The 24448-nt window shown below is 44.0% G+C and overlaps 1 protein-coding gene across 1 annotated transcript in view; it reads left to right on the top strand.

Annotated features, from left to right (window-relative positions):
- The window catches only part of LOC147109099 (latent-transforming growth factor beta-binding protein 2-like), an 817740-nt gene that overhangs the window by 504736 nt on the left and 288556 nt on the right, over positions 1 to 24448 (top strand). Inside the window, exons 12-15 of the mRNA XM_086002712.1 lie at positions 4449 to 4646; positions 10793 to 10812; positions 12224 to 12272; positions 21191 to 21289. Coding sequence (XP_085858838.1) covers positions 4449 to 4646; positions 10793 to 10812; positions 12224 to 12272; positions 21191 to 21289 — 366 coding nt within the window. The remainder of the gene's footprint in view (positions 1 to 4448; positions 4647 to 10792; positions 10813 to 12223; positions 12273 to 21190; positions 21290 to 24448) is intronic.

Genomic DNA, 24448 nt, shown 5'->3' with positions numbered 1-24448 from the left:
TGGACATAGCGTCCAGCGGTAAGTCAGGGGGCGCTACCGAAGATCGCGGCCGGGGTGCTGCGCATGGTGATGACGTCATCGCCGGCGGCGCAGCGCCGTGAGCCGCTAACGGTTACCGCCGCCACTAAGCTCCTGCTGAATATCGCGGGAGGCGTTGGCAGCGCCGCGCCCGGACGCTAGTTGTTTTGTGCCCTCTTAGGCGCTAACTGGAGGCACAAAGCAACCAAATTTTTCCACTATAGAGTCATAACGGCACAGAAGGAGACCATTCAGCCCATCAAATCCGTGCCAGCTCTCTAGAGCAATCCAGTCAGTCCCATTCCCCCGTGGTATCCCCGTAGCCCTGCAAATTTATTTCCCTCAAGTGGCTATCCAGTCTCCCCATGAAAACATTGAGTGTCTCCGCTTCCACCACTTACATCGGCAGCGAGTTCCAGGCCTTCAACACTTGCTGTGTAAAAAAGTTTTTCCTCACGTCTCCCCTGTATCTCTTGCCCAAAACCTTAAATCTGTGTCCCCTAGACCTTGTACCATCAACTAGTGGGAACAGCCTTTCCCCGTCTAGCCTATCCAAACCCGTCATAATCTAGTACACCTCTATCAAATCACCCCTCAACCTCCTTTGCTCTAATGAAAACAAATCCAGCTTCTCCAACCAGTCCTTGTAGCTAAGATCCCCCATCCCCGGAACCAATCTGGTAAATCTCCTCTGCACCCTCTCAAGGGCCTTCACATCCTTCCTATTAATAATTACATATAAACTATCACTCTGCTGTCACAATAGAACTTCCATTTTGCATACAATGTTAGAAAACGCATTCATGCTTATCTATACCTAACCACATCTCCTAGTTAGTGCATCATCAAGTGGCAGATCTAATAGACCCTCTATAATGTCTTGATTGCAGGGTGGGGGGAGGCTGGAACAGCTGTATTGGCATAGATTTTCCTCCTGTGTTCCACATGTTTGGTGATTAGGGTTGCTAGAAGAGGGAAATTGGGTCTGGGAGCCCTAGTGTTGAACCCTTGCCCATAAAAAAAACTGCTGCTGAAATTTTCCTTTAAACATAATGTTGGTGATTGACAGTATCCGGGAAAGTACTGGCTCCTGGTATTTAAATACAGCTGTCAGGCCCCTCATTGCATTTCTCTCCCATGCCATTTGTGGCCCGCCCTGTAAATGGAAGGCAGCATGAAAAAAGTATTCAAGTGGATTCAAGGACCACTTTCTGAGCATTCTGTATTAGCTTCTACTTTAATGCAGAATACTAATTTTTTGGGAGTTGTGCTTTTTCAATCCAAGCCTTGTGTGGTGAAGATGCTCCCACAATGCTGTTAGGTAGGGAGTTCTAGAAGTTTGGCCCAGTGACGATCAAGGAGCGGCGATACATGTCCAAGTCCAGATGGCGTGTGACTTGGAGGGGGACTTGGAGGTGGTGGTGTCCCTATGTACCTTGACCAGCCAAACCAAAGCTTCTGAAAATGTTAATGTTAGTAGCAGATTTTAAGAGGGCTAAATTTGCAAAGGTGGTCGGTGATTTGAGCCAAGTTGATTGGGCAGCCCTACCAGGCAGACAGAATACCATGCAAAATAGAATGCCTTCAAAGCCATCTTAATGCAAAAAGAAACCAAGTATGTCCTTAGAAGTAAAAGAAAATAGAACAAAGCCAAATTGGTTAACACATCATGTTCAAGAGCAAATATTTTTACGGGCCTGAAGAAAATCATTTTCAGGAGAACAGGGATAGATACTGATTTCAGCTAAAGGCAACAAAAGCTTCTGTCAGAGCAGCTAGAAGGATATTGGAGAGGAAAATAGTGGATAGATGTGGTAGAAATAGCAAGGTCTTTTTCAGCTATGTTAGAAGTCAGATAGCCATTAAAAGCTTCCTCGGGGCAGATCCAGGTGGACTTCCAGAATATGGCAGCACATTTGAATGGCCACTATGCATCAGTCTTCACTGAGAAGACAATGCTGAGTTACCAATAATGCATCGTAGGGTTGATGCTAAAGTTAAACATATCAATGTGGGTGCAGATATAGTCCTGCCTTGATTAAGGGTTCTCAAAACAAATCGGGCTGCTGACCCAGATGGCTTTCACCTGAGGGTGCTCAAAGAAATGGGGGGCTATGTTCTGCAAGCCACTTGTTCATATATTTAACAGATTTCTGATGTTTGGGATTGTTCCAATGGATTGGAGAGAGGCCCATGTGGTGCCAATATTTAAAAAGTGCAATAGGTCAGAACTGAGCAATAGGCTGATTAGCTTCATTTCTATTATAGGTAAGTTGCTGGAAGGGATCATTAGAGATACACCGTATAACCCCCTTGGCTGAGAAGGGATTACTAGAAATCCCTTCTGGAAAAGCAGGTCATATCTCCCCAACCTGGTTGAAATTTTTTGAGTAAGTTGCTTTTGTTGGATGTAGATAACCCGGTTGACATTGTATACCTTGATTTTCAAAAAGCCTTTGACAAGGTGCCATACAATACTTAATAAGCTAAGAGTCCTGGGGATTAGTGGGCAGGTTTTGGGTTGGATAAGGCATTGGTTGCATTCTGATAGACAGAATATTATTATTAATAGTAGAGGTGGACTATCCTTTATCCGAACTTCCGAAAACCTCTAAAAACCGAAAGTTTTTTCGTTCAGCGTAAATTGTGCGCACGACATGACCAGAGTGGCGCACGACTTACGCTGAGCAGGGCAGAGGGTCACAGAGTTCCCTCCTGGGTAGGAGATTGCAGGCCGAGCCGGGCAGTGTGAAGGAGGTACCGGGAGAGTGAACCCAACAATACAGCGGCCCGTCCGATAGCTGCATCGGCCCGTCCGATATTCTTTTCTCCCCCACCCGACCCGAACCGCGGCCCGTCCGATATTCTTTTCTCCCCCACCCGACCCGAACCGCGGCCCGTCCAATATTCCTTTCTCCCCCCGGACCCCCCCGACCCCGGAACACCCCCCCCCCCCGACCTGAACCGCGGCCCGTCCGATATTCTTTTTCCCCCCCGACCTGAACCGCGGCCCGTCCAATATTCTTTTCTCCCCCCCCCCCCACCCGACCCCCGACCTGATTTGCGGGCCAGCTTAGTAGGAGTCAGCCGATATCCGGCTTTCCAGAGAAGCAGGAAGGGGAATGAGACACGGAACAGTCGCAAGAGGTAGCCTGAACTTTTAAAATTTATATTAAATACAAATTTCCCAGTCTTATAATAATACCATCTGAAATCCGAAAAATTCCGAAAACCGAAACTCAGCTGGTCCCAAGGCTTTCAGATAAGGGATAGTGTACCTGTAGTGGTTCTGGATGTAGACTGGTTGCGAGTGGAATCCCTTAAGTATCAGCTCGGCCTATTGCTCTTCGCCATCTTTATCAATTTTGCAGATGATGCATATGGGTGCTAGGATCTTGTATGAGAAAATAGATTACAATGGGAAATGGGCCCCTATTTGGATTCCCTCAAGATTTGCAAGATTCCCTTAAGTCAAGGTGTCGCTGACCGCACCCATGTTGCCCTGTGGGATCCTTCACAAAATGTGACTACCTTCAGCAATCTGAGTTCCACTCTACTAATGTGCAACTGATATATGATGACCAATAGTGCATCATGTAGCTCTGGGCCTGCTCTCCTGGCAGCTGCCATAATGCTTTTGTATTGAATCACTCATCCATCCCTCATTGTTTGCTCCTGCACGGTTAAAAAAAACTGGCTGCTTGGAGACAAGGGGCAAACCCTGCACATCTGGTTTATAACTCCTCAGTGGAAATATGGTTAGTGAAATTGCAGTTGTTTTCTAGGATACTGTATATATTGGGTTGGGGAATTGGGGCCACGGTGTTTTGGGAGAGATGGTATGGCGTGTACACTTTTGAGACAGTTGCCAAGAACTTTGTGGAATTATATGGGGCCTATGAACAGATAAATTAAATAACAAAATACAAAAGAGAAAATATGGATTACGGCAAATAAATCAACGAATGGCATCAAGTTGGATGACTCGCAAGTGCTGCAGGTGCAATATAATCGTGTCGACAAGGCATGGATCGCTTATTTTCCTTAATCTAAGAACTATCTGCATTTTCTCCCATTATATCGGAGGTTAATTTTCAAAAGTATAATATTTTTTTTATAAACACACACAGTAGTGCCTTTGCACAGTCTGTCAAAGTCATCCAAGTGTGCTCAGCAGTCAAATTGAAACAAAATAATTATAACAAATGGTGCAGTACTCTCACTGCCACTAAGGGAAAAGATTTATGATGTGTAACCGGTCCATGGACAACAGGGGACAGAACTACGCTAAGTTTAATAATCATAAAATGATTGACTTTTTAAACTTTCAGTCTTGGCCTTCAGGCATTCATCCTTTCAACAATTTGACAGTACAACAATTGTATTCCTGCCTTAATAGCATTTTATATAGAATTTTTGTTTTATTTCAGCTGTGTTTAATGAAATCTGCCCAGCGGGTCATGGCTATTATTACTCCAGGTCTCACATCCAGATCTCGATGAGACCTGCTGAAGAACAGGAATTAACTCATATTACCTCTGAACAGTATCTTGACAGCCATCAGAGCACCGTCAAGGATTCCGAGTTAACTTCAAAGGGACAGAATGAGGATGTAAGCTTAGAAGGATGTAAGTACTGTATTTGGGTTGAAAATCCACTAATTTTGCATGCTGTGTTTCATAACATAAGAAATAGGAACAGGAGTAGGCCATAAGCACCGCCATTCAATAAGATCATGGCTGATCATCGACCTTAACTCCACTTTCCCGCTCGATCTCCATATCCCTTGATTCCCCTAGAGTCCAAAAATCTATCTCAGCCTTGAATATACTCACTCAGCATTCACAGCCCTCTGGGGCAGAGAATTCCAAAGATTCACAACCCTCTAAATGAAGAAATTCCTCCTCATCTCAGTCTTAAATGGTCTACCCCTTATCCTGAGACTGTGCCCCCTAGTTCTAGACACTCCAGCCAGGGGGAAACAACCTCTCAGCATCTACCCTGTCAATCCCCCTCAGTTTCAGCTCCATGAGAGGAATTTGAATCTACCCTAGACTAACAAGATGAGAATCCTCTCTGCCTTTGGTAAGGGTTGTACATGGAATTAGTTTGGGGCAATTTCAACTCACTTTCTAGTGCCCATGGATTGACAGCAAAGATGTGCGGGTTAGGATGATTGGCTATGATAAATTGACCCTTAGTGTTAGGGGGATTAAATACGTGGGGTTACGGGGATAGGGTGGGATATGTGTTGGTGTAGGGGTTACGGGGATCGGGTGGGATATGTGTCGGTGCAGGCTCGATGGGCCGAAATGGCCTCTATCTGCACTGTGGGGTTTCTCTGATTCTGTGTGAAGATTGCAGGCCAGTTTGACAGTCTCATGCAGAAAGGCTACAAGAATGGCTAGTTTAGGCAGTGGGGAAAAATCATTGATACACACTTCTGAGATTAGGATTAAAGAGATTTTGCGGGGGCAGTGTAGAGGGAGCTTCATTTTACATTTTGGAATGCTATTCCATACTTGAGAATTATTATTGATGAGACTGAGTATATAACTCTGAAAAAAATGTTCAATTTGCTAACACTAACATCCTTCACTTTGATATATATGTTAGCTGTGGCTCAGTTGGTAGCGCACTCGCCTCTGAGTCAGAAGGTTGTGGGTTCAAGTCCCACGCCAGGGACTTGAGCACATAAAGCTAGGCTGGCAGTCTAGTGCAGTACTGAGGGAGTGTCGCACTGTCAGAGGTGCTGTCTTTTGGATGAGATGTTAAACCGTCTGCTCTCTCAGGTGGACGTAAAAGATCCCACGGCACTATTTCGAAGAAGAGCAGGGGAGTTATCCCCGGTGTCCTGGCCAATATTTATCCCTCAATTAACATAACAAAAACAGATTATCAAATAGTACTTCATTGGCTGTAAAGCACCTTGAGACGTCTGGTGGTCGTGAAAGGTGCTATATAAATGTAAGTCTTTCTTTCTTATGTAACTGAGCTGTATCCAAATTATGTAAATATTATTTGCAGTGAGATTGTAACCAAGCAAAAAGAATGTAATGACCATTTTGCTACAAATAGCAGAGAAAACCTTGATCCAAAGTAATAAACCATGAAAGATGTAATTTTTTTTAAATCATTGCACTTTTCATTCAAATTTTGTGATTGGATTTTTTTCTATTCCATCACTGCCACAACTTTTGTCCCTGCAAACCCTTGTCATTATTACCTTTGACTTTTGTGACATTGCCTTTGACTTTTGTGACATTATTGCCTTTGACTTTTGTGACATTCCCACCACGGCAGCTGGGGAATTTAAATTCAGTTAATTAAATAAACCTGGAATAAAAAGCTAGTATCAGTAATGGTGACCATGAAACTATCGGATTTTCGTAAAAACCCATCTGGTTCATTAATGTCCTTTAGGAAAGGAAATCTGCCGCCCTTACCCGGTCTGGCCTATACGTGACTCCAGACCCACAGCAATGTGGTTGACTCTTAACTGCCCTCTGAAATGGTGGCTCACCACCACCTTCTCAAGGGCAATTAGGGATGGGCAATAAATGCTGACCTTACCAGCGACGCCCACATCCCATGAACATAAAAAAAAACTTTGCATCACATGGTAGGAGAGATGTGATTGCAGGGCAGGATTGTAATAATGTTAGGTAATACTAATGAGAGTGTTCCATTGAAAAATAATCTATCTTTTACTGAATTATAATAATGCAAGAAATTTTATATTTGATTTGTCAGCATAACCCTAACAAAGATAGTAAATCTTTGTTATAACAATCTCTGAAGATATAAATCGTTCCTTAGCATTCCTAGCTCTATTATAATTAGTGGTGAAGCTTAGCTCAAAAAGATGGGTCTCTAGCAAGAGGTATTACCATAACTCTGGCCACATGCTTGCAATCTAGAGATATGAGTACCTGTTTAATGGAAAAAAGTCTCTCAGACATTTATGTAGCATTTACACAGCATGTAGCATTTATAAATATTTAAAGCTACAAAGGTAACAAACAATAACCTGGAATGAAACTGTAGAATCTGGTGCTAATAGAGGACAGAAATTATTTAGCACTTCATGAATTAATAATGAATTAAAAGTGTGCCATGAAATGATGTGAGCTTGTTCATCTCGGAACACCTCAGAAATGAAGAAAGTGTGTGTATCATGCCACATAATGGAAGGGTATTCGTGAAATTGAGTGACTTTGAGAGGTAAGCATGTGAATAGATGCATAGATTTTATGTTTGGTAGTTGGGATTCACCGAGATAACATTGATAGTTGTCACATCTGATTAAATATCGGTGAGTCAGAAACTGTTGTGTCTTATAGCTTTATGAAATATAGTATTTCACTGCATAAATATGACAAATTTCTGAATTAGTAATTCAATAATTGTTTCTAGACACCGCTTTGAATTCTATGGTCTGTATAGTTTTAGATTATACAAGAAATATGATTTTAAATGTTCTCAGTACTGAACTGTTTAACAGATTCGGGTGAGCACTTCGCAGTAAAATTAATGGTCCCTCCGGTAAGTCTGAACTGTAACTGAGTATATTGTAGGATCACCATTGCAGAAGAGCCCAGATCTGAGCAACAAACACATTTTGTTAATAATTAATTAACTTGTCTAGCATCTTAACTCGGAGCATCAGCCATATACATGGGGTACCTCTTTCATATAAACAATGACTATTTCCTGTAAAAATGGTGTACAACTCCCATTTGCACCACAATTTCAGCATCAAAGGCCATCGGTCTCATTGTGCCAGTTTCCCATTGGAGCTACATACTGTTATCCCATTTCGCTGCTCTATCCCCCCAAAATTTAATCTTCTTCAAGTACTTATCTAATTCCCTCTTAAAGGTCATGATTTATTTGGCTTCAATAGCCACTTGTGATAATGCACTCCGTATTGTAATAAGTCTTTGCCTGACAAATATCTTCTAACATCCCCCTTTATGATTCTTGTAGTAATTTTAAGTAATACGCTCTCGTTACCATTTCACCGAGCAGTGGAATTAATGTTTCACTATTTAGGCTATCCAAAGCCTTTCAAAATTTTGAAAACTTCTAATGGATTTCCCATTAACTTTCTCTGTTCAGAGAGTAATGTCCGTGTTTTTTCAAGTCTATCATCATAACTATAGCCTACAAATTACTGTTAGTGATAGTAGCCAATATATACGTTTATACAGGTAGCCGTCCCTTCAGCTTCTCTGGAATCCCCTCTCTAAACCTGTCTGCCTCTCCACCTCCCTCTTCTCCTTTAAGGCCCTCCTTAAAACTCACCTCTTTGGCCAAGCTTTTGCTCACCACCCCTAATACTTCCTTCAGCTCAGCAGTTTTTATTGACATATCTGTAAAATGTCCTGGGAAGTTTTTCTACATTAAAGGCACTATATAAATGCAAATTGTTTTTGTTATGTACTCTCTTATCTTTTCTGTTTTGGAATGCCCAAAACTGATTTCAACTGTGGCCTAACTACAGATTCATTAATAGCACCTTGTTATTCATTGCCCCTATATCTAAAACCCAGAATATAATTTCCCTTTTAATGATTTTGCCCATCCTCAATCACTGCTCAAGAACTGTTAAACTGCACTCCAAGATCTCTGTTTTCCCCCTCTCTATTGGAATCTACTGGAATTTTTTGAGGATGTAACTGGTAAAATAGATAAGGGAGAACCAGTGGATGTGGTGTATTTGGACTTTCAGAAGGCTTTCGATAAGGTCCCACACAAGAGATTAGCGTGCAAAATTAAGGCACATGGGATTGGGGGCAAGGTATTGACTTGGATAGAGAACTGGTTGGCGGACAGAAAGCAAAAAGTTGGAATAAACGGGTCATTTTCCGAGTGGCAGGCAGTGACTAGTGGCGTACCGCAAGGATCGGTCCCCGGACCCCAGCTGTTCACAATATATATTAATGATCTGGACGAGGGAATTGGATGTAATATCTCCAAATTTGCAGACGACACAAAGCTGGGTGGGAGGGTAAGCTGCGAGGAGGATGTCGGGAAACTCCAGTACGATTTGGACAGGTTGGGTGATTGGGCAGAAACATGGCAAATGCACTATAATGTGGATAAATGTGAGGTTATCCACTTTGGTGGCAAAAACAGGAAGGCTGATTATTATTTGAATGGCAATAGATTGGGAGAAGGGGAAGTGCAAAGAGACCTGGGTGTCCTTGTGCACCAGTCGCTGAAGGTAAGCATGCAGGTGCAGCAGGCGGTTAAGAAGGCAAATGGTATGTTGGCCTTCGTAGCAAGAGGGTTCGAGTACAGGAACAAGGATGTCTTGCTACAGTTGTACAGGGCCTTGGTGAGACCGCACCTTGAGTATTGTGCGCAGTTTTGGTCACCTTACCTGAGGAAGGACGTTCTTGCCATGGAGGGAGTGCAGCGAAGATTCACCAGGCTGATACCTGGGATGGCAGGAATGACGTATGAGGAGAGATTGTGTCGATTGGGCTTATACTCACTGGAGTTTAGAAGATTGAGAGGGGATCTCATCGAAACCTATAAAATTCTGTCAGGTCTGGACAGACTAGATGCAGGAAGGATGTTTCTGATGGCCGGGGAGTCCAGAACCAGGGGTCATAGTCTAAGGATAAGGGGTAAGCCATTTAGGACTGAAATGAGGAGGAATTTCTTCACCCAGAGAGTGGTGAACCTGTGGAATTCTCTGCCACAGAGGGCGGTGGAGGCCAGTTCATTAAATATATTCAAGAAAGAGTTGGATATATTTCTTGAGGCTAAAGGGATCAAGGGATATGGGGAAAAGGCAGGGACAGGGTACTGAATTTGGATGATCAGCCATGATCACATTGAATGGCGGAGCAGGCTTGAAGGGCCGAATGGCCTACTCCTGCTCCTATCTTCTATGTTTCTATGTATTGAGAACTTTACCATATGGGATATATTTCTATTCTCTTTCTTTTACCTAAAATCTACTACTTCCCATTTGCCACCTATTTGCCCACTTCCCTAATCTATCTCTATCCTCAGTCTGCTCCATTCATCCTCACATCTCACCATGCATCCTAATATGGTACGATCACAAATTGTTATATTATTCCCTCTATGCTCACGTCCAAATGATTTAGGTATGTGGAGACAAGGGAGAGTCCAACTTAGCCACTTACAGCACAGTGACCTCTTACAAGTCCAAGAAAGAAAGAACTTGCATTTGTATAACACCTTTCTTGTCTTCAGCATGTCTAAAAGTGCTTTACAGCCATTGAAGAATTGCAGTCATAGTTACATGGGGTGGCCCCGATGTCTGGAGGTGGAGGTGGGGGTGCCGGAGCAGCAGCGGCCAGGCTAGTTTTGTGGAGCCTGGGAGAGTACTACTGCTCCTCCCAGCCCCACAAAAATGAATAACTTTGGGATCCTCTTTGGCCGGGCTGCCAGCTGATACTGATTGGAGCGTGCACAGCACACGATATGCCCAGTTCAGTCCAAAAATGGCAACGTACGTCATAGGCCCCAATTTGCATTTTAAGTGGTCTACCACTTGACTCCGGGCCACTGCAGCCACCCAGCAGTAAGTTCAGGGAAAGATTTCAGCAACGACACTGCCAATAGGGAAGTAGGTCATTGTCCACCATTGTGTGGGGTGCTACTGCCCTGTTCCTGCCAGGTGGAGGCCCAAAAACCCACCTATGATTTCGAGAATCAATTCAGTGGCTTATTCTGCTTTATGAAAAGATAAACGTGTAATTTCTGTAACTGACTTTTTTTTTCTTTGCAGATGATACTTCAATAAAAACTGTAAGTATTTCTGCAAATTGACTTCACTTACAAAGTGCAAATTAGTAATTATTTGCAATTGTTAGCAGTTATTTCAATCATGACCATTTATTTATGCAAGACAGAGACTATCCGTATACAATTACAATGATCCTCTGAATAAAGCATGAACTTTGTTGCTGTTAGGGTCATGACCAGTAGCAACTTAGATTTTCATGTCAATTAAACCTCTTAAATGTGGTCCTCAGTTTGAACGACTGAAATTGTGAGGTAAATAATATGTCAAAACTTGCTCTATAGAAGGTTTTTAATTTGTTAAGAATTCACATTTGTTGCAGTTGGGGTCATGACCAGTAGCAACTTAGATTTTCAAGTCAGTTTTAATGATTTTAACCTCTTAAATGTGGCCCTTAAAAATTGCAAGCATGGTGCATTACAATACTGGCTTGCCACCTTTAGCATATGAATTCAAATCCATCTGACAGCTTGGATAACAAGGGTTTGGGTAATGTCAAACCAGTTTCAGGTGATGTTGAATCCATGGCACATCACTGGATGTAATGAGGTAATATGGTGTCATATAACAAGGCCATATTGTGCCATCAGTAGCCGGGACTGAGGTACATTCTTACAGTAATGTAAGATGACATGTGCTTTATTGCCCTGGGTGCAGAGTACAGAACTGTTGTCACTTTCTGTTGCAACGCAGTTTCAGCATCTGCTGAAGTAACTTTCAGCTTCTGTCAGACTATGCACGCTATTGTACCTTAGAGTTGTGGCAGCCTGATTTGAACCAGATTTCAACCGAACACACACAGCAATAGCGGGGTGGGTTCGGGTCAGATGGCCATATTACACGCCGCCCGATTTTTTGACTCCAATGGAGAGTAAAATCAGACGGGGCATAGAACAGGTGTCCGACCCCAAATCTTCCCCGTTCCCGGTGGGCAGGTTAGCTTAAAACCAGGGGTAAGTTTCCCATCTGGTATGGCTGCAGAATGCGAACTGACAGAATATACAGGGCAATTTTCCCTTCAGAATTAGATCTATAGACGTTTACTTCAACATAAAAATGGTAGTGAAACTGGTTCGTGACATTCATTTCAGGACTTCTTTCAACTGCTGTAGTTTTATTATTTTGATGAGGGTGCAGGTCATTGGCTTTCAATGGTGGAAGCCACTATTTTTGCAGTTTCTAATGGGTAAGTCTTAAAGATTTGGGGAGCTTAATTAGTCAAGAAAATCCAAATTCCGGCTTTTCAGATTCCGCTTTGGCTTCAAAGAAGTTCAGCTGGCCCCAATCTGTTCTCTAAGCAGTGAACTCAAGGCCGAAATCAAAAGCAAAATGCAATGCTCAATCATAGTTTAAGGGTAAGGCTAAAATTATTTACAGGATTGTCTGTTGAGTGTAATCTGTTTTTGTTTAAAACAGCCTCAACCTTTTGAATCTGTCCATGTTCCAAGAGTTGACACATATCCAGGTCAGTAAGGACTAAATTTTAAATTGTATGTTTATATAAATAGTTCCGCTGTGGTATAGATTTGAATTGATGTATGTTAATGATTTATTAAATCACATAGGAGGTCACAACTTGGTCTTCTGCAGTTGCCGCACCCTTAAATCTAAATGAATGTGTGAGGGTGTAAAACTTAAACTTTATTCCAATATGGGATACTGAAGGAGCACTTCATTGTACAACAATGTTTGTGGACATTTGTTGGATGCATATAATAGTTCTTGAGCTGCTCCTCCTTTTGTGGATAAATCAGACTTTTTAATGTACAGTACTTTAATTCAACATTTTATAACTATTTCTCATGCATGCAACCACTCCATAGAAATGCAGTGCTAATCAACCAAACAAACAGGGATATCATGGGACGCTGCCCCTTTCAGCCTTTGTTCTTTGAAGTAGCTTTGCAAACGTTGTGTTATTTCCGCCTACCCAAAGCCTCATTCCAAATTGCTACATCAGTTCTTTTTCTCCTGTTGTCACCAAGTGTTCTATTGGATCACCACCAGAAAAAGTTCCCAATTATTGCTCATGTAATTCTTGTTTTGGATTGATCAGTTTAGTAGCTTAATTATGCTTTGGAAGTTTTTATAGTTTGTAAGTCCTCTTTGTTGTTTCACTTCTGAGGGTGACCCTTCTGCTTAAGAGCATGTGTTTGGTATTTTCTGCATTAAGTTTTTTGGTTGAAGCACATCAGTCAACAGTCAAAAGATACATGTTTGCATTTATATAGCACTTCATTGTCAGAATGTCTAAAAGTGCTGTGGAGTGCCATGACTGTTATGTCATAGAGTCATACAGCACAGATAGAGGCCCTTCGGCCCATCGTGTCCGCGCCGGCCATCAAGCCCTGTCCAATCTAATCCCATATTCCAGCATTTGGTCCGTAGCCTTGTATGCTATGGCATTTCAAGTGCTCATCCAAATGCTTCTTAAATGTTGTGAGGGTTCCTGCCTCCACAACCCTTTCAGGCAGTGAGTTCCAGACTCCAACCACCCTCTGGGTGAAAAAGTTCTTTCTTAAATCCCCTCTAAACCTCCTGCCCTTTACCTTGAATTTATGCCCCCTTGTTATTGACCCTTCTACTAAGGGAAAAAGCTCCTTAGTATCCATCCTATCTATGCCCCTCATAATTTTGTACACCTCAATCATGTCCCCCCTCAGCCTCCTCTGCTCCAAGGAAAACAAACCCAATCTGCCCAGTCTCTCTTCATAGCTGAAGCGCTCCAGCCCTGGTAACATCCTGGTGAATCTCCTCTGCACCTTTCCAAAGCGATCACATCCTTCCTGTAGTGTGGCGACCAGAACTGCACACAGTATTCCAGCTGTGGCCTAACCAGTGTTTTATACAGCTCCATCATAACCTCCTTGCTCTTATATTCTATGCCTCGGCTAATGAAGGCAAGTATCCCATATGCCTTTTTTACCACCTTATCCACCTGTTCCGCCGCCTTCAGGGATCTGTGTACTTGCACACCCAGATCCCTCTGACCCTCTGTCTTGCCTAGGGTCTTACCATTCATTGTGTATTCCCTTGCCTTGTTAGTCCCCCCAAAGTGCATCACCTCGCACTTTTCCGGGTTAAATTCCATTTGCCACTGTTCCGCCCATCTGACCAACCCATCTATATCGTCCTGCAGACTGAGACTACCCTCCTCGCTATTTACCACCCTACCAATTTTTGTATCATCCGCGAACTTACTGATCATACCTTTTACATTCATATCCAAGTCATTAATGTAGACCACAAACAGCAAGGGACCCAGCACCGATCCCTGTGGTACCCCACTGGCCACAGGCTTCCAGTCACAAAAACAACCTTCGACCATCACCCTCTGCCTTCTGCCACTAAGCCAGTTTTGTATCCAATGTGCCAAGGCACCCTGGATTCCATGGGCTCTTACCTTCTTGACCAGTCTCCTGTGTGGGACTTTATCGAAGGCCTTACTGAAATCCATGTATACCACATCCACTGCGTTACCCTCATCCACACACCTAGTCACCCCCTCAAAAAATTCAATCAAATTAGTCAGACATGATCTTCCCTTGACAAAGCCATGTTGACTATCCCTGATTAATCCTTGCCTCTCCAAGTGGAGACTAATTTTGTCCCTCAGAATTTTTTCCAATAATTTACCTACCACTGATGTTAGGCTCACTGGCCTGTAGTTCCCCAGTTTTTCCCTACTCCCCTTCTTGAATAATGGTACTACATTAGCGGTTCTCCAGTCCTCTGGCACATCCCCTGTGGCCAGAGAGGTTCTGAATATATGTGTTAGAGCCCCCGCAATCTCTTCCTTTGCCTCACACAGCAGCCTGGGATACATTTCGTCCGGGCCTGGGGATTTATCCATTTTTAGGCCTGCTAAAACCGCCAATACCTCCTCCCTCTCGATGTTAATATGTTCGAGCATATCACAGTCCCCCCGCCCTATTTCTATGTCTACATCGTCCTTCTCCATAGTGAAAACAGATGCAAAAAATTCATTTAGAACCCCTCCTACATCTTCCGGCTCCACACACAGATTGCCACTTTTGTCCCTAATGGGCCCTATTTTTTCCCTAGTTATCCTCTTACCCTTAATATACTTATAAAACATCTTAGGATTTTCCTTTATTTTGCTCGCCAGTGTTATTTCATGGCCCCTCCTTGATCTCCTAATTTCTTTTTTAAGTATCCCCCTGCACTTTTTGTACTCCTCTAGGGCTTCCTCCGTCTTTAGCCTTTTGTATCTACCAAAAGCCCTCCTTTTTTTCCTAATCCATTCTCGTATATCCCCTGACATCCAAGGTTCCCTGTGGTTTTTGGAACCACCCTTGACCTTTACGGGAACATGTTGCCATTGTATGATCTCTGAAAGCCTCCCATTGCTCCGATGCGGATTTTCCTACAAGTAGCTGATCCCAGTCCATTTTGGCCAGATCCTGCCTTATCCTATTAAAATCGGCCTTCCCCCAATTTAGAACCTTTATTTCCGGCCCATCCCTGTCCTTTTCCATGACCACCTTAAATCTCACCATATTATGGTCACTGTCACCAAAGTGCTCACCTACTAGCACTTCTTCCACTTGGCCGGCCACATTCCCTAGAATTAGGTCCAGTACCGCCCCCTCTCTTGTAGGACTTTCTACATGCTGGCTCAAAAAGCTCTCCTGGATGCACTTTAAGAATTCTACACCCTCTGAGCCTTTCACACTCTGACTATCCCAGTTAATATTGGGGAAGTTGAAATCCCCCATTATTATTACCTTATTATTTGCACATTTCTCTGAGATTTGTTCCTCTATCTCCCCCTGACTGTTTGGAGGCCAATAGTACACTCCCAGCAAAGTGCTTGCCCCCTTTTTGTTTTTAAGCTCCACCCATATGGCCTCATTAGAGGAACCTGCTAATATATCATCCCTCCTTACTGCAGTAATTGACTCCTTAATTAATATTGCGACACCTCCTCCTCTTATACCTCCCCCTCTGTCTCGCCTGAAGATTCTGTACCCCGGAATATTGAGCTGCCAGTCTTGCCCCTCCCTCAACCATGTCTCCATGATAGCAACAATATCATACTCCCATGTGTTTATCAACACCTTCAGTTCATCCACCTTATTTGCAAGACTCCTTGCATTAAAATAGATGCCATCCAGCCTTGCCCTTATATATTTGCCCTGTCTACCAAGCTGACTTGTTTTTTTCTCTATAATTGGCAGCACATCACCCCCTATTTCAGCTCCCCTCTGTATCCCATCCCCCTGCCAAGTTAGTTTAAACCCCTCCAACAGTGCTAGCAAACCTCCCCGCAAGGATATTTGTCCCTCTCTGGTTCAGGTGCAACCCGTCCGACTTGTACAAGTCCCACCTTCCCCAGAAGCAGGCCCAGTGATCCAGGAAACTAAAACCCTCCCTCCTGCACCAACTCTTTAGCCACGCATTCATCTGTTCTATCCTCCTATTCCTATACTCACTAGCACGTGGCACTGGGAGTAATCCAGAGATTACAACCTTTGAGGTCCTGCTCTTTAATCTGCTACCTAGCTCCCTAAATTCTTGATGCAGGACCTCATCCCCCTTCCTACCTATGTCGTTGGTCCCAATGTGGACCACGACCTCTGCCTGCTCACCCTCCCCCTTAAGAATGCCCTGTAGCCGCTCAGTGACATCCCAGACCCTGGCCCCAGGGAGGCAACAAACCATCCTGGAGTCACGTTTGCGGCCACAGAAACGCCTATCTGTTCCCCTTACGATAGAATCCCCTACCACTATTGCTCTCCCACTCTTTTTCCTCCCTTTCTGAGCAGCAGAAGCGTCCCTGGAGCCTGGAAGTTGGCTGCTGCTGCTTTCCCCTGGTGAGTCATCCCCCTCAACAGTATTCAACTTGGTATACCTGTTTGAAAGGGGGATGACCGCAGGGGTCCCCTGCGCTTCCTGCCTGCCTCTGTTGCTCCGCCTGATGGTCACCCAATTCCTTTCTGCCTGTGCAGCCCTACCCTGCGGCGTGAACAACTCGCTAAACGTGCTATCCATGACCCTCTCAGCATCGCGCATGCTCCAAAACTCATCCACCCGCAGCTCGAGCGCCGCAATGCGGTCTACAAGTAGCTGCAGCTGGATGCATTTCTTGCACACATGGTCGTCAGGGATACTGGCAGCGTCCCTGACTTCCCACATGGAGCAAGAGGAGCAGAACACGGGGCTGAGCTCTCCTGCCATGACTTACTCCTTTAATTAATTTAAAAATTTATTCAGTACCCCAGTTACAGGTATACTCTAGGGTGCTTTATTTACCAACTGTCCCCACTACACCACAGAGACCCTAGAAATTTAACACCACAGAATTCAAGCTTGTATTGAAAAGAGAGAAATACTCACCAACCAATCACTTACCTGCTTCCTGTTGACGTGCCTCGGGTTGCTCCCTTTTATCCTCCGCCGCCTCGGGCTGCTCCCGCGCAGGTCCGCTGCTTCTCCGGTCTCGGGGCTCTGGGCCTCGCTGCCTCGGGTTGCTCCCTTTTATCCTCCGCCGCCTTGGGCTGCTCCCGCGCAGGTCCGCTGCTTCTCCGGTCTCGGGGCTCTGGGCCTCGCTGCCTCGGGTTGCTCCCTTTTATCCTCCGCCGCCTCGGGCTGCTCCCGCGCAGGTCCGCTGCTTCTCCGGTCTCGGGGCTCTAGGCCTCGCTGCCTCGGGTTGCTCCCTTTTATCCTCCGCCGCCTCGGGCTGCTCCCGCGCAGATCCGCTGCTTCTCCGGTCTCGGGGCTCCGCAGTAGCATTCCCCAAACACCACTAGCGGTATTGGTTGAGGGAGAAATGTTGGACACCAGGAGAACGTTCTGCTTTTCTTTGAATAGTCCTATAGGAGCTTTAAATGTCCATCTGACAGGCAGATGGGAGCTTGCTTTAAAGCCTCAACCAAAGGATTGTACCATGGCAGTGCAGCATTCCCTCTGTAATGCATTGGAGTGTCAGCTTGATTATGCTCTCAAATCCTGGTGTGAGCCTCGAAGTCACAATCTTCTGAACTAGATGTGAAAGTGTTGCCAACTGAGCTAAGCTGACACATTTGTTGCTCAGTCAATATCATCTGTTGATGAGTACATTTACAACATGTACATTATTTTTTGTATATGAATCCTCCCATAAACTGTGACTCAGTCGCCAAGGACCTCACTTCATTCACTGTTTTCTGGGGCTTGCTTTCTTACTTTTCCTCTTAAGTGGAACTCTGCTAAATGGTGCGAGAAAACCCTACCTCGTGTCTCTTTAGCATTAGCTAGAGCAGGCAAACGAAACCAATTCCTTGTTGTAATTGAGGATCTCATATTCACTTTACCCATGTTGAGACCGTGATGATCCATGTGTGGTATACTTCCTATCTGGGGTAAGAACCCTGCGCCTTGCAAAAACCTTATCCACTGACCATTTGTGCCCTTTCTAACAGGTGTCACTGTCTAGTGATCTTAAACCGGAACACTGCCCGGGCTGTGATCAGCTAATTTAGCATAGTTTGGGGTCAAATTGAGCTGCAATTGCATGGCTCAATACCGCACTAGCCAACGTATTTATTCATTAATACAAAAGCAAAATACAGCGGATGCTGGAAATCTGAAATAAAAACATAAAATGCTGGAATTACTCAGCAGGTCAGGCAGCATCTGTAGAGAGAGAAACAGAGTTAATGTTTCAGGTCGATGACCCTTCATCAGAACCATGTGTTTATTCATGGAATGGAGCGATTTATTTGTTCGTTAATTATAACCAAATTTTTGCTTCATTGTAAATGCATTATTTTGCTATAAATAACATATAAGTGAAATCTTCTCCTTGGGGGAATACTACCAACTCTTCAAGGCAAGGTTCAGTTACTGCTACCTGTAACATTCTTCAATATACATGACGCTTCACTTATTGCAGACACGGATACCACGGACAGCAGTTTATAACTGGCAAAACCTTGAATTACAAACTAATAGAGTTCAGTCATAAATTTGTTAATTACAAACACACACCAATGCCTTTTTAGTCAATTAGCATTAGTTGGAGCTACAGCTGATGACTCTAGTCTTTGTTAAGTACTTAAACATCATGACCCTAAAATTCCTCGAGACAGAAGATGACAAATTCATGTATTCCAGTTGAGCAGGGCAGAAATTTAGGAGGGCTGGGGGGGGGATTCAGCTACGCAGATTTTTCCCACTTTTTATTGATTGCCACATTACACCAAAAGTAAAGATGAAAACTTTCTGCATCCTTCCCCTTCTGTGCGGATATAAGTAATAGAGACAGGACAGAAAATATGCAAAATCGCGCCGGTCTCACCTTAGTTACTCCCAACACAATGTTATTCCTTCAGCAGGAATACATTGTGTCAGGGGAAACTGAGGTAGAACTGGCAAGATCCTGGTAGAAATGGCCCAGAATAACTTAAAAGATTACTTTCCCTGTGGTAGGGCTTTGAACTGATAAAATGTTATTTCATTTTGGAAGTACTTTGTCCAGCATAGCCAGCCCTCTTACGCTGTGACAGTGTGCCACAGTGAAATCCCTGCCTGCCTCCTGCTGCTGTGGCAGATGCTGCAAAATAGCATGGGTGCCCACCAGCATCGTGCTAATTACCCTCACAGCAGGATTTTGGAGGGGGGTCAGGATGCAATCATGGAATGGGCAGACGCTCCCAAGAGTTTGGCCAAATTAAAAATAATGATCAATCATTAACAGAAGAAATGAAAAAACAAGCAGTGTTTTAAGGTAACTTCACAATATTCGAAAAGCCGTGCAGTAATGAGAGTTTCTGTAGCAACACCGCTGGCTGGGGAATATGCCAAGACATATTGAGTCCATCACCAAGATTGCAGACTTTCATCTCTGCAACATTGCTTGTCTTTGCCCCACCTCAGTCTCCAGCACTGACACCCTTATCCATGCTTTTGTTAGCCGAAGATTTGACTGCTTTAACGCCCTCCTTGTAAGTCTTCTGAGCTCCTCCATACAAACACTAACTTGTCTAAAACTCCACTGCCTGCATTCTGCCCACACTCGTCTCACTAATCCATCAATCCTATTTTTGCTGACCTGCACTGACTCTTTGGCCGTGATTTTTATCAGCACTGGGAGGGCAGGTTTGGAGGCAGGTTAAGGGTTAAAATCGTTTTGATTGACGGTGGGGTCCGATCCCACCGTCAACCCGCCTCCAAACAATTTTCCCAAGTGTCGCATCCCTGATTTGCACATGGTCCCGACACCTAACGGCGGGAAGAGGATTAAAGCCACTTACCTGCCTGTTAACAGGTACGTGATAGTAGTTGACAGGCTCTTTTTCAATTTTGCTGCTTCTGCCTCGGGTTTCCCGATGTCCGGACACCATGTAAGTGTGGGGTGTTGTGAGTCTGCTGTAATGTGTCTGCATTGATGACAGCTGCAGAAGTGGTGTGAAGGATCCAATGGTGCACTGGTGAGTTTCACAGGTAAGAAAATGTTGGGAAAAACATTTTTAATGCATTTACACTTTTCCGTAGGTAACAACTTTTGAAATCGATGTCTAGTGCCACCTCATTGGGAGAACCTCTCTCACTAGTGACAGATCGCTCCTGTCACCTCACCTGCAGCTGCCATCTGTTCTAGCCTATGGAGGGAGTCATTGGAGAGCCTGGGTGTAAGAGCTCACCTTTGTACAGTGATCGTCAGTGTTTGCAGCACTTCAATGCTGTCAAACACTGAGAAATGAGCTGTCAAAAAAAAATTGTGTGTGGTGCCTTTAAGAAAACCAGCAGATGACGCATCATCAAATGACATCACCTGACCGGCTTCCTCTTAATTGGCCGGCAAGCCTGTAGGGCGGGCTTAACAAGGTCATTCAACGTAAAATCACGTCCGTGGGCTGGATGCAGTAGGGGGCAGGACTGGAAGCCGGAAACCACCTGACCCGCTCCCAACCCGCATCCAATGACAAAATCGCAGCCAATTTCTCTCCCAATGCACTGAATGCAACTGTTTTCTCTTTGTTTCCAAAATGCCTTCATGGTCTTATCCCACCCTACTTCTGCAGCCTCCTCCAGTCCTACATCCCAGCCCATATCCCATAATCCACTGACTCTGCATTCCTGAAGTTCCCTCTCTTCCAGATGTTCCTCACTTGGCAGCAGAGCTGTCAGTCATCTTGAGCCTTTCTTCTGGAACTAAACCTCTTCACCTTGTTACTTCTCTCTTGTCTTTAGAAACCCTCACAATCCTACCCTGTCTGTGCCTTTGGTCAACTCACTTAAATTTTCTACCCCACTTTTTGTCCTATAAGGATTTTGGGGACTTAAGTTACATTAAGGGTGCTATACAAATGTAGTTGTCATTTCCTCCAGAATGGAACAGATTAGTTTATAAACTGACAGTTACTTTCTTTCCTATAGTGGAAGTAGTAGTGAAGACAAGCCCACCTACATTGGTGCATGTTGTTCCTGAATCTACAGCTAGACAGGTGGCTTCAGTATTTGCAACAGAAATTTCAGGTAAGATCTAATTGCACAGCTTGCATTTTGGACATCTTTTTGTCATCAGCAGACGTGTAGGTGCGTAAATTGGTAGAAGTAGCAATGGATTTTTAAAGGCAGATTAATATTTTGAACTGAAAAGAAATCATAAATTGAGAATTTTCATGTGAGGCAATACATTTCCGTAAAGTTGTTCTGGAAATTGTATAAAAATGGTACAGGAAGTATCTGTCTCATGCACTGCCAAAAAAAATCATACCAGTTGTAGCAACTGGGCTACACGCTTTGAAAATCATCTGCTACTACACTGTAAATACAAAATAATCAGTCAGTCGTTAACAATGATGTAAAAATATAGGTCTAACCACACGTGAAGCGACCCATTTTCTCCACTCCATTCCTATCAGCACGGGAAGCCTACTGCATGTCAACCCAGTATTTAGAGACCAGAACTCTCAACTTCGCTCACTGGGGTTGTCTGGAGTGGGGCTTGAACCCCATAACCTTCCAACTCCAAGGTGGGAATGCTATCTCTGAGTCAAGGCTCCCTTTAAAGGATATTTAATCAAATAAGTATATAATGGCAGAGCAGCATCAACACCCAGAACAACGTTCAAGGTGTCACCCATGGCTCAGTGGTAGCACTCTCGTCTCTGAGTCAGAAGGTTGTGGGTTCAAGTCCCACTCCAGATATTTGAGCACACAATCCAAACTGGCACTTTGGTGCAGTACTGAGGGAGTGCTGCATTGCCGGAGGTGGTGTCTTTTGGATGAGACGTTATACCACTGTCTGCCCCCTCAGGTGGATGTAAAATATCCCAAGACACTATTTGAAGAAAAGCAGGGGAGTTCTCCCCGGTGTCCTGGCCAATATTTATCCCTCAACCAACATCACTAAAGCAGATTATTTGGTCATTATCACATTACTGCCTGTGGGACCTTGCTGTGCGAAAATAGGCTGCCGGGTTTTCTACATTACAACTGTGACTACACTTCAAAAGTACTTAATTGGTTGTAAATCACTTTGGGATATCCTGAGATCATGAAAGGCGCTATATAAATAAAAGTTCGTTCTTTCTTTCAATGTACAAAGCAATTTGAATGTTGTTAAAATGTACAATTCTTGCTGTATTTGGTTTTCGAGTAATGCAGCAGTTGAAAATGATGCAGATGATGTGGGAGTACTGGATGTTAAGCTTCCATTCTCCTAACTCTCAGAGGTTGGCACTGAATTAAAATAATTTTTATGTTTAGTAATATATTATCTTCCAGGAGACAGTTCAGTTGCACTGTTCATCCTAGTTTAATTTGGCAAGCACTCAACACTGAAGTCAAGCAAGTAGGGAATCAGCCTCCAAAACTCCCATGTGTTATTTTTTTAACTCTTATGAGTAAATCACAAGGAACTTAATAACTGTACAGATCCTCGTATATCCGTGCACAAAAATAGTAATTACAAGCAGTTTTAACGTGAACTTTTACAGAGTAATGATTTACTGGGGATAAGTTTACAAATTAGATTTTTTGAACTTTCCCTGGATTATTCCTTAAAGACCTAAGGATTCGAGGAACACATTTTCTGACAGGTGGGATCAGTTCTGTCAGTGCAGATTGTGTGTATGAAGGCTAGGAGATTTGCAGACAGAGTGTCATTTAACTACTCACCCCTCATCCATGCCTTTGTTACCTCTAGACTTGACTATTCCAACACACTCCTGGCTGGCCTCCCACGTTCTACCCTACGTAAACTTGGGGTCATCCAAAACTCAGCTGCCTGTGTCCTAACTCGCACCAAGTCCCGTTCACCCATCACCCCTGTGCTCGCTGACCTAAGTTGGCTCCCAGTTAAGCAGTGCCTCGATTTTAAAATTCTCATCCTTGTTTTCAAATACCTCCATGGCCTCGTCCCCTCCCTATCTCTGTAATCTCCTTCAGCCCCACAATCCCCCCGAGATATCTGCGCTCCTCTAATTCTGCCACCTTGAGCATCCCTGATTATAATGGCTCAACCTTTGGTGGCCGTGCCTTCTATTGCCTCGGCCCTAAGCTCTGGAATTCCCTGTCTAAACTTCTCCGCCTTGCTACCTCTCTTTCCTCCTTTAAGACGCTCCTTCAAACCTACCTCTTTGACCAAGCTTTTGGCCATCTGCCCTAATTTCTCCTTATGTGGCTCGGTGTCAAATTTTTTTGCCTTATAACACTCCTGTGAAGCGCCTTGGGATGTTTTACTATATTAAAGGCGCTATATAAATACAAGTTGTTGTTAAAATGTATTTTTAAAATGTAAATTGTCAGCACAGGTCTAGTTAGGGACCTGTGCCATCTGTGACAAAGGAGATTGCACCATAGCGATTGCACAGTGAGTGGCAGTAAATGAGCACCACTGTCTACTGCTGTCAGCTGTTGCATAAGAACATAAGAAATAAGAGCAGGAGTAGGCCACACAGCCCCTCGAGCCTGCTCTGCCATTCAATAAGATCATGGCTGATCATCGACCTCAACTCCACTTTCCCGCCCAATCTCCATATCTCTTGATTCCCCTAGAATCCAAAAATCTATCGATCTCAGCCTTGAATCTACTCAAAGACTCAGCATCCACAGCCCTCTGTGGTAGAGAATTCCAAAGATTCACAACCCTCTGAGTGAAGAAATATATCCTCATCTCAGTCTTAAATGGATGACCCTTTATCCTGAGACTATGCCCCCTAGTTCTAAACACTCCAGCCAGGGGAAACAACCTCTCAGCATCTACCCTGTCAATCCCCTTCAGAATCTTATATGTTTCAATGAGATCACCTCTCATTCTTCTAAACTCCAGAGAGTATAGGCCCATACTACACAACCTCTCATAGAAACATAGAAGATAGGAGCAGGAGTAGGCCATTCGGCCCCTTGAGCTGTTCCGCCATTTAATGAGATCATGGCTGATCATCCAAATTCAGTACCCTGTCCCTGCTTTCTCCCCATATCACTTTAGCCTTAAGAAATATATCTAACTCCTTCTTGAATATATTTAATAAGTTTGCCTCAACTGCCTTGTGTGGTAGAGAATTCTACAGGTTCACCACTTTCTGGGTGAAGAAAGTCCTCCTCATCTCAGTCCTAAATGGCTTACCCCTTATCCTTAGACTGTGACCCCTGGTTCTGGAATCCCCCGCCATCGGGAACATCCTCCCT

The sequence above is a fragment of the Somniosus microcephalus genome, chromosome 12, assembly GCF_052327205.1.
Source record: "Somniosus microcephalus isolate GS21.2 chromosome 12, FLI_Smic_1.0, whole genome shotgun sequence".
Lineage (NCBI taxonomy): Eukaryota > Metazoa > Chordata > Chondrichthyes > Squaliformes > Somniosidae > Somniosus > Somniosus microcephalus.
The sequence above is the reverse complement of the archived record's forward strand: the minus strand, read 5'-3'. Positions and strand labels throughout refer to the sequence as shown.